The sequence below is a fragment of the Oncorhynchus nerka genome, linkage group LG18 (genome assembly GCF_034236695.1).
Source record: "Oncorhynchus nerka isolate Pitt River linkage group LG18, Oner_Uvic_2.0, whole genome shotgun sequence".
Lineage (NCBI taxonomy): Eukaryota > Metazoa > Chordata > Actinopteri > Salmoniformes > Salmonidae > Oncorhynchus > Oncorhynchus nerka.
The window spans coordinates 23,598,414-23,608,004 of record NC_088413.1 but is presented as its reverse complement, the minus strand read 5'-3'; the positions used below and the strand labels follow the sequence as shown (position 1 = coordinate 23,608,004).

Here is a 9,591-nt window from a genome sequence, read left to right as displayed (position 1 = left end):
GCAAAAATGTGTAAAAACCTGTTGTTGCTTTGTCGTTATGGGGTATTGTCTGTAGATTGACGAGGACAAAAAAACAATCCAATACATTTTAGAATAAGGCTGTAATGTAACAAAATGTGGAAAAGGTCAAGAGGTCTGAATACTTTCTGAATGCACTGGGTATCATTAATGGCAGGGTGTGTTGGCTCAAAGGTCCAGAGGCAAATCCATCCCTAGAAAACAACTGTATAAATAAAAATCTCAGAACAACCTATGGGAAACATTTGGAAAAGTCAGTTTAATGCCACAAATTCAGTTACTTACAAACCACACAAAGATGACATTCAGAATATACAGTCAAAAGACAGATTTGAATTGATAACACCGGTCTACCATTCTTCAGGAAGGCACCGTGGGTCGTAGCAGCTGCATCTCTGTTCTACCGTTGTCAAAATTAACCAGCGGTTCTTTCTATTATCATTCATGCCCTTATCAGTACTGGGAGGGACTACATGATCTTGTCCAATCGGAAACTCTTATTTTCATTTTCTGTTTTGTCACGGTGTGCCTTAATGAACAGGCTACAGCTCGTGTTGATTCTGGGGCGGGGTTACTTGTACTTGTAGAAGCCCTCTCCGGTCTTCTTGCCGAACTTGCCCTCGGCCACCAGCTTGTTCAGCATCTCACTGGGCTGCATCAGCGGGTTGCCAGGATCCTTCTCAACCCAGCCTGGAATCAAGTTATCAACACAAACGGTTCACTTTAACTAACTGCTTTTGCATTGGTTTCACACTACCCGCATCTACTTCATTTGATGTTTTTGTTTCTTCAAATATTTATCACCATTTTCAAAGACCACCGGCACCTCTCGTCCATCTCACCATTCTATAACCAAAACAGTGCTCTGCCCCTGTGCCATATGACATGCAGTTATTTTGATTGGGCCTGTTCCTAGCTGCTAATATAGTCTTTTTAACTGGTACTGAAATCACTCTGTACTCGGAACACACTTGTGAAGCAGCCCAACACTCACCGTCCATGATGAACTTAGCCGTGTCCAGTCCTACGTAGTCCAGCAGCTCAAAGGGCCCCATGGGATACCCAGCGCCCAGCTTCATGGCAATATCAATGTCCTCCTTTGACCCGTGGCCTGACGAGAAGAGCACACACACACACACACACACACACACACACACACACACACACTCAGCCATTGACTTTGAATGAAGGGTGACAACGGTTTCATATACAGACAACTATGTTTTGTTAACCATAGATGTTCATACATAACCGTTTGTCACATCCCTCTTGGCGCCGATGCAATTTTCATTCATATACAGGCAAACCATTTGGTGGTGTACCTCTCTCATGTAGCCTGATGGCTTCCATCATGTAGGGCACCAGCAGGCGGTTCACAATGAACCCAGGAGTGTCCTGGAGATGACCATAACATACTGACGTTAGTGAACCGTTTATAACGCATCTGAACGGCATATGATGAACATAATGTATGGTGTAATATGGTCACTGCATTATCTTTAAAGGTGTACAATACTAGCAAAATACTTTATTTTTGTTCAAATGTGCGAGGTACTTACTTTGCAGGACACTGGCGTCTTTCCCAGTGCTTTGCTGAAAGCGAGGAGGGAATCAAAGGTCTCCTGGCTTGTGGCTGATGTTCCAATCACCTGAAGAGGACACGTAAACTACTTAACATCTTTCAATTGAATCTAGTTGATAAGGAGAGCAAGCCCAGTGTCATTTTTTAAAAGCAACTTACGTACGTTTCTAATTTAAACATCGCCATCATGACATAAAAAATAAGTGCTTTGCGGGAGACTATATAGAGACTAATCATAGGGAGAGATGTCCTAAAATGTACACCATACTATTGATCCTTACCTCTACCAGCTTCATCATGGGGACGGGGTTGAAGAAGTGCAGCCCTCCAAATCTGTCCAGCCTGCTGGTGGAGCTGGCTATGTCGGTGATGGGCAGAGAGGATGTGTTGCTGGCGAAAATGGTGTGTCTTAAAATAGAGGAACCAAAAACATCAGGCAACAAGCAAACCCCCATGAGGTACATCCCAATTAGTAACATCAATTATGTGGGATACACAATGCCTTTCCTTTTGAAATATTTGATTTGAATTAGAATAGTTCTAAAATAGTCTATTTTAGGCACATTTCAAGGATACCGGCATAGCTTTATAGTAAGATTAGGAAAAAAGTTCAAATGCAGATAAAGAAATTTGGATATTTAGGCTACACATTCAAAACGGCAACAACAAAATGTTCTCTCATCAAACAGCACCTGCTCTGGCTTGATGTTCATCTCAACACTGATCATCGATAGCTAACTCCTATGGTTATTGACAAAGTCCCAGGCAGCGGAGACAGGACAGTGCTTATGTGGTTTAGATTCACACTCGCTTGGCGAGTAACCTTCAGACCAAAGACATGGGTTGGACCCACAAGCTAATGCCTAGGATTCAGCTCAGTGGGGTAAGACAGTCTTGTGGTGTGTAGGAGACACGGGTTCAAGCCCTAGCCGGTCATACTTACGCTGGTGCCACTTTGTCCAGAGCACCAAAGAGGCCCTGTTTGATCTTGAGGTTCTCCACGATGGCCTCCAGCACCAAGTCTGTACTCCCCACCACAGATGCTGCGTCTGTCGATATGGACACGTTGGCCATCACCTTGGCAATAAACTCTGCTCCTGCCTGCAACATACATGATGATGACTGTCAATGAAGTTCTGCCAACATTTCCTCATTGGAAACAGCAACATTAACATATTAGTGACCAACATCTGGCTTGTCAGCGAACTTCTTCTTGACCACCCTCTTCAGGCTGCCTTCTATTCCCTTGGCGGATTTCTTCAGGATTTCCTCATTTGTGTCAACTAGCACCACCGAATGGCCCGTTGTAGCAGCAACCTATTAGAAAGGGGGAACACAAGTGCGAGTTGTGAGTGGGTGGGACAGGTGTTCACCAGGTTTGACTGTCAAAACGTCACTTTGGTAATAGAACTCCTGAATTGAAGGACATTTCAGGTAGGTAACAAAAACCCTTCTATAACTAGCTAGGTAAAGTAGATAAGAGGTCAAAGGCTACCTCCTGCTGCTATCTTCACCATCTGTGTTGTGCACTGATCAACCTGAGACAGCTTGTGAGACATACTGTACTTCTTACCCAGACATGAACAACCGTTGCATATAATACAGAGTTGTGTTACTGATTAGCCTGCACAACTTATCCCCTGAATTGCCTTGGTTGGCTCCTCAAGTGGGTATCTAACAAGCTAGCTAATAGCAAGCTGGCGTTTAGCTAACCAACAGTAGTCGGTAAGTTCGTGCACTTCATTGCTATATTTAACTGGCTTGTTAGCTAGTCTTACAGCGTTAGCTACACAGCTGGTTAGCTTACAAGATAGCTAGTTAGCCTCTGTAGCAAGCTAATGTTAGCAAACAAACTTCTGTCATTAACAGTTAACGTTAACTACCTGTGCGATACCTGCACCCATCTGACCACCCCCGATGATCGTAACGTGTTTGATCGCTGCATTTCGGACTGCAGAAGAGGAGAGACCTCTGATGACTTGGTGAGTGAAGAAAGCCATGGTTTGCAAGGCGGAGAGGACCGCACCAGAATGAAGGAGCTGGCTGTGGCTGAACGTACAGGCAGACTGACACTCAGACACCATGGAAAGTAGGAAGGTCGTTGTGTGGCGGTGGTCACGTGACTATTTAGCCCGTTCCATGACCTTTCACACAGTTTTGATGTGGCGTGTTTTATTAGATTCCTACTATTGCTCTGATATATAAATTAGTCAATAATACCATTGTAGTTTGATAGGATGCAAGAGCACTTTCTATTGAAAGACAAGAATAGTGTGTGCAACAGATGCATTAAAGCACATCAAGATCATGATGCAATAGATATTCAAAATAATTTTATATAAACTTATTTCAGTCCAGTGAAATACAAATGACAAAATACTCAAGTCATTTAAATACATATTTCAAAAACATGTAACAGAATACTGGCCATCAGTGGATTAACGCACCAAAATACAAAGGGTATGAAAAATATAAGCTATGTCAAATATTTTATTACATAACAGAAGGTTTTTGTCTTTAATATTTACTGTTGCCTTGTTTAGAAGATAGAGCTGAAGGGAAAAAAATGTTGAGGGAACATTAGGCCCTGGGAACATAGGGCCCTGGGAACATTAGGCCCTGGGAACATAGGGCACTGGGAACATTAGGCCCTGGGAACATGGTCCCCCTGCATTGCACCCATTTAGTTTAGAATGAACTCCCAATACCTTTGCATAGCAACTATGCAAAAAAACATTTAAGACTGGGTGGCATCGGTAGCAACATGACAAAAATAACTAAACCTGATTTTTGTCTGGACTATATCTTCTGGTGGAAGAATGAAATAGTATGAATTGACTTATCAAAATAATGTTTTAATTAAAATATGTTATTCATTGTTATTTTAGTAACAGTTTTATAAAAGCAATAAGGCACGAGGCAGTATCATGAATACAGTTACAGACAAATGGGTTGACTGGCTGATGCTGTCGCATCGGGCCAACTGACGCTGTTTACCTGTGACTGTATTCATGATACACCACTTCCTCTTGTGCCTTATGGCTTAATTACAGTGTCAGTGGTTGTTGTTCGTCTGGTGGCCTCACCGCCGGGGCCTCACAGTCACAGTGTATGAGCAGGGGGCCAGGGTGAGGCCAAAGCGCCCGTGCATGGGAGGAGGGGCCAGCCCCTCGGGCAGTCTGAAACTGAAGGCCTGTAGTAGGCTGGTGAACATCAGAAACAGCTCCATCTTAGCCAGCTGCTCGCCCATACACACCCTGCGTCCTGGGAAAGAGAGAGAGAGAACACTGTAAAGATGCACATTAAGTCATGGTCATACTAAGTGCATTCCAATAATCAAGTAAGACTGTGAAATAAAATTATTGAAATGTTCAGTCGTGGCCTAACTGCTTCATACTCATGTAGTGGTAGTATGGGACTTCAACAATCCAGTGAGATTGTAAACTAACCTTTTGAACCTTGTTTCAGTGGATTTTACAGGAGCCTAACTGTAAATGTCCACAGTAGAAAGGCTTCATACTCAGTGTATACCGTGTAACTACACTCCTGTTGGCCAATCGTAGAGCAAGTCGCTAATGGGACACCCCACATACGTCTGTCGAGAGAGACTGCCGAACAACCTACCTATTCCGAACGGTATGAAGCACTCTTTCCTCAGGAGATTCCCCTGGTCGTCTAGGAAACGAGAGGGGTTGAAGTCGTCTGGCTCCTCCCACACAGTGGGATCCCTATGGACAGACCACAGGTTGGGGATGATCACTGTGCCCTTAGGGATCGTATAGCCACGGAACTCTGCAAGACAACAACAGACGAACCATAGCGAAAGGGTTGTACTCTCCTGTTTCTGCTGCAGCAGCCTAGTCTCTGTTGTAGTGTTGGTCTGGTGGAACTGACTGACCAAGTTGTTGAGAAAGCAATTCAAATCAACTTTATTGATCTGACTGTGCATAACGGAAGAGTCAGGTTCTACCATAGAATTAGAATGACTAGTATGGGTTTCTCTCTCCTCACCTGTGGTCTCTGAGGCCATGTGAGGGATGGCCAGGGGGACCACCACAGTCAACCTCTGCACCTCCATGATGGTGGCCTCCGTGAACGGCAGGCTGCCTTTATCAGTGAGAGACGGGACCCTGTCTGGGCCCACCACTGCATCGATCTCCGCCTGCACCCTCTCTGTGGTGTGAACGGGTACAAATGACATGGAAAACATTATTACAAACTAACGAGCGTTGGGAAACAGGACACTGGATATGTTACACATAGCATTATGATTGGGCACTGTACTACATCATGCTTCAACAAGGAGTTCTCTTTAGGTTCCATTGAACTGGTCCTCCACACCCCTCTTTCTGATGTAGTACCTTGGATATCTGGATACACGACCATGTAGAGCATCATCCACAGCACTGTGTTGGTGGTGGTATCAGTACCAGCGATGAAGAGGTCTCCTATGATGTAGAATAGATAGTCCTCTGAGAAGCTACTGTCCGTCTCCCCAGCGGCCTCCTGGGCCAGCATCTCTACCAGGTACATGTCTATGAGATCTCTGGGGTTGGCTGGGTCTAACGTCTCTCTGTGTCTGGTGATGATCTGCTTCAGGAAGGCAGTGATGTCCCTTTCCACTTGCCGTACCTCTCTGAAGACACCGAAGGGCAGGTAGTAGAGCAGGGGGAAGACATTGATGAGGACCGCCGCGCTGTTAGAATAGAATAGAGTAGAATAGATACGTTACTGCCTGTTTTCTGGGAGGAACAGAAATGTGTTAAGCGCTTAAGGGCACACAGCAGGAACTTCTACTTGAGATCAGAGGACCAGCAGCTCTCCAGTTGTCAGTTCAGTTCTCACGTCTTTGAACCAGTTAACCTTCCGGCTACTGATCCACATCTCTAACCTCTAGGCTACCTGTTGGCGATGATCTCTAGGCCGCGGGCCATCAGGTCCAGCAGGGCGCCAAACTCCCGGTCAGTGTGGTGGAAGCGCTGGCCCAGGGCGATGTAGGAGATTACGTTGGACACAGAGTTAGTTATCAGAGGGGTCAGGTCCACTCCTGAACCCTCAGTATCTTCCTCGCTGAGACGCAGCAGCTCAGATTTGACCACAGCCAGCCCCTCAAGGATACAGGGCTCCAGGCTCAACTTGCCCAGGCCAAAGTTCCGCAGCGTGGTGTGGCAGAACTTGCGCTGCCTTCTCCATACTGGTCCATAAGGTGCAAAAACTATGCCTAAGGTTCAGAGAAATGATAAGAGGCGAGGACGGTTAATAGTGCTGTCACTATGCACTAGTACACATATAATTATTTACAGAGCAAAATTACATTTCTCTTTCCTTTTCTGCTTGGAAGACTTTTGATGAGAATAATAGAATATAACAATATAACAGACCATTATAATATCACAATATAATAGAACAATATAATATAATAGAACAATATAATTTAACAGACCAATAGAATATAACACTAGAATATAACAATATAATATAATAGAACAATAGAATATAACAGAACAATATAATAGAACAATAGAATATAATATAGCAATAGAATATAATATAATATAATATAACAGACCAATAGAATAGAACACTAGAATAGAACAATACAAGAGAACAATAGAAGATAACAATAGAAGAGAACAGACCAATATATTATAACAATATAATAGAACAATAGAATGGAACAGAACAATAGAATAACATAACAATCTAATAGAACATACCAATCAAATAGAACAATTGAATAGAACAATTGAATAGAATAATAGAACAATTGAATAGAATAATAGAATAATAGAATAGAGACAAAGGAGGGCTTCTTTTGTTTATAGTTAATCCATGAGGTGCTCTTTGATCATGGGATGAAATACTATAAAACAAAAAGAAGTTGATGCTGGATAGTAAACAATGCCAGAACAGCCTTTGTTCAAACAAACTTCCAATCAAGGCCCTCTCATGTAGTGGAATCTTTTTTAAAGCATTTATGTTTTACGGCTTATGCGTGGCAAGAATAAATAAAAAAAACAGACGTCTTGTGGCTACAGCCTTCATCAAGGTGACAAAGAATAGTGGTGAACAAACAGGTGTATATCCTAACTCTCACAGGAAGTGATTCAATTCATTACCATACTGTATGTAATTGATGAAGTAAAGAAACTTGGAGAAAGACAACACATTCAAGATATGAAGATTAACAAAATGAACATGGAATAACAAGAATGCAACACCACAAAATAAATGCAATATCATAAAAGGAAAAAAGTAACTGTGTACACGTGACCTCATGTTACCAAACTTAAGAATGGAGAATCAAAAAATAAACCCCATCTTTTACAGGAAAGGAGAATAATCCATTTCCTCATTTCGACCTGGCAATATAGTGGCCTTTAGTTTAAAGATCCAGAATGTTTTGCGTTGTGGGAGGTGTTTGAGATCCCTGCGAGTACTGGGGACCACTTCAATGGCCATGGCTTTCAGAGAGTTTGGGCTGTCTATGTGGTGTACAGGCTGCCCAGGTGGGTGCTTTTACATAGGATGTACTTAGAGAAGGCTCTAGGACAGGGTGTCTGAACATGCCTATGCTATAAGGACTGCTAACGACATATATCCTTTGGCTAAACATTACAGACAGATTGGCCATGCCAGCCCAAACCCTCTTAAAGCCATGGCCATTGAAGTGGTTCCCATTTCTCGCAGGTGGGGGGTGATAGTCTCAAACGCCTCCTAAAATGCGAAACGCTCTGGATCTTTAAACTAATGGACACTCTATTGCCAGGTCTAAATGAGGAAATGGATTATTCTCATTTCCTGTAAAAGATGGGGTTTATATTTTGGTTCTCCATTCTTAAGTTTGGTAACGAGCTCACCTGTACACAGTTCGTTTCTTCCTTTTATGATGTTGCATTTCTTTCTCTTGTTATGCCATGTTTATTTTGTTCATCTTTGTATCTTGAATGTGTTTTTCCCCCCATTTTTTTTTACTTGCTCAATTACATATGGTAATAAAGTGAGTCACTTCCTGTGAGAGTTGGGATATACACCTGTTCATACACCACTATTCTTTGTCACCCTGATGAAAGCTGATATAGCCGCAACACGTCGGTGTAAGCCACAACGAAGGCGTTTACATTTTTCTGTTACATGAGAGTGCCTTGATTACTTCTGGAAGTTCGTTTGCACAAAGGCTTTTCCGGCATTGTTTATTATCCAGCATCAACTTATTTTTGTTTTATAGAACAATAGAATATTCACCGGGCAAAACGCTCATCCAAGACCGCTCATACGATGAGTAAAATCGACTCAGCAAAATCTATGGACTATTGTGCTTTCATGCGTTATTACGCACAGGTTGAGTCTAGAAGCAGCACTTACCTTTCCGCTTTGTCATGATGGTAACGGTGGGAATCTCTGGTCTGTCGGAGAACACATCTGCCCGGTTTGAGAGGGCATCCCTGACCACTTCATATCCGTTCAGTACTACTACCAGCTGACTCCCTACCCACATACTATAGATGTTACCGTAAACCTTAGCTTGTTCCGTGATAATAACTTGAGGCGAAATTAGAGCTCGTGTCTTGGACTTTGGGACGTCCTTCTCTCCCCAGCCTCCAAACCTCCTCCAGATGAAACTGGGAACCAGAAACCCGCCGAAATTTCCAACTATTGGCCATGGTTTAGGACCAGGAGGAATATTGGAGAAATCCTGGTGTTTGCGAAATGTGTGCATTAGATAATAGACGGCCACGAATACTGTCAAGGCCAGAATGCAGACATGGGACGGTGCAGAAGTGCCCAGGAGCTCGTGCCATAATTCCATAACCATGGGGTTTATATCGGCTGCAAAGCACAAAAAAATACCTCGTAATCCTTGGAAACGAGTTGAATATTTAGACTATTCGAAGTATAAGTTTAAATATGCTTTTCAGAAGAGTCTGCCATGTTATTTGTCTGTGTACGCAAACGACGCATGGGGATTCCTAGCTTCCTATTGGTGGGTG

The 9,591-nt window shown here is 43.1% G+C and overlaps 2 protein-coding genes across 3 annotated transcripts; both read right to left on the bottom strand.

Annotated features, from left to right (window-relative positions):
• Nucleotides 1-258: 258 nt before the first annotated feature.
• On the bottom strand, nt 259-3,699 carry hadh (hydroxyacyl-CoA dehydrogenase). Its single transcript, XM_029656104.2, has 8 exons — nt 3,484-3,699; nt 2,789-2,917; nt 2,544-2,701; nt 1,882-2,008; nt 1,578-1,667; nt 1,341-1,413; nt 1,013-1,129; nt 259-708 (listed from the first exon to the last, which is right to left on the bottom strand). Exons 1-8 carry the CDS (start codon nt 3,682-3,684, stop codon nt 590-592), a joined length of 1,014 nt encoding a protein of 337 aa, XP_029511964.2. The 5' UTR covers nt 3,685-3,699; the 3' UTR covers nt 259-589.
• A 219-nt stretch (nt 3,700-3,918) lies between these two features.
• LOC115126484 (cytochrome P450 2U1) lies at nt 3,919-9,573 on the bottom strand. 2 transcript variants are annotated; one of them, XM_065003792.1, is made up of 6 exons: nt 8,966-9,573; nt 6,503-6,821; nt 5,962-6,296; nt 5,612-5,773; nt 5,225-5,392; nt 3,919-4,864 (listed from the first exon to the last, which is right to left on the bottom strand). In XM_065003792.1, exons 1-6 carry the CDS (start codon nt 9,414-9,416, stop codon nt 4,683-4,685), a joined length of 1,617 nt encoding a protein of 538 aa, XP_064859864.1. In that variant the 5' UTR covers nt 9,417-9,573; the 3' UTR covers nt 3,919-4,682. The 2 variants fall into 2 exon arrangements, 1 of the variants encoding a protein (XP_064859864.1); XR_010459668.1 differs by having other exon boundaries at nt 4,776-4,864; nt 5,225-5,328.
• Nucleotides 9,574-9,591: the final 18 nt, after the last annotated feature.

Bases quoted from the DNA above. Each gene is read 5' to 3' on its own strand.
- LOC115126484 (XM_065003792.1), bottom strand. From the start codon at position 9,416: ATGGTTATGGAATTATGGCACGAGCTCCTGGGCACTTCTGCACCGTCC. The intron at 5,393-5,611 runs GTGAGGAGAGAG...GTTGTCTTGCAG, and splicing joins CATGGCCTCAGAGACCACAG to AGTTCCGTGGCTATACGATC. The intron at 4,865-5,224 runs GTAGGTTGTTCG...TCTCTTTCCCAG, and splicing joins CTTCATACCGTTCGGAATAG to GACGCAGGGTGTGTATGGGC.
- hadh (XM_029656104.2), bottom strand. From the start codon at position 3,684: ATGGTGTCTGAGTGTCAGTCTGCCTGTACGTTCAGCCACAGCCAGCTC. The intron at 2,702-2,788 runs GTTGGTCACTAA...TGTATGTTGCAG, and splicing joins AGTTCGCTGACAAGCCAGAT to GCAGGAGCAGAGTTTATTGC. The intron at 1,130-1,340 runs GTACACCACCAA...TCTTCTCGTCAG, and splicing joins CATCAGGCTACATGAGAGAG to GCCACGGGTCAAAGGAGGAC.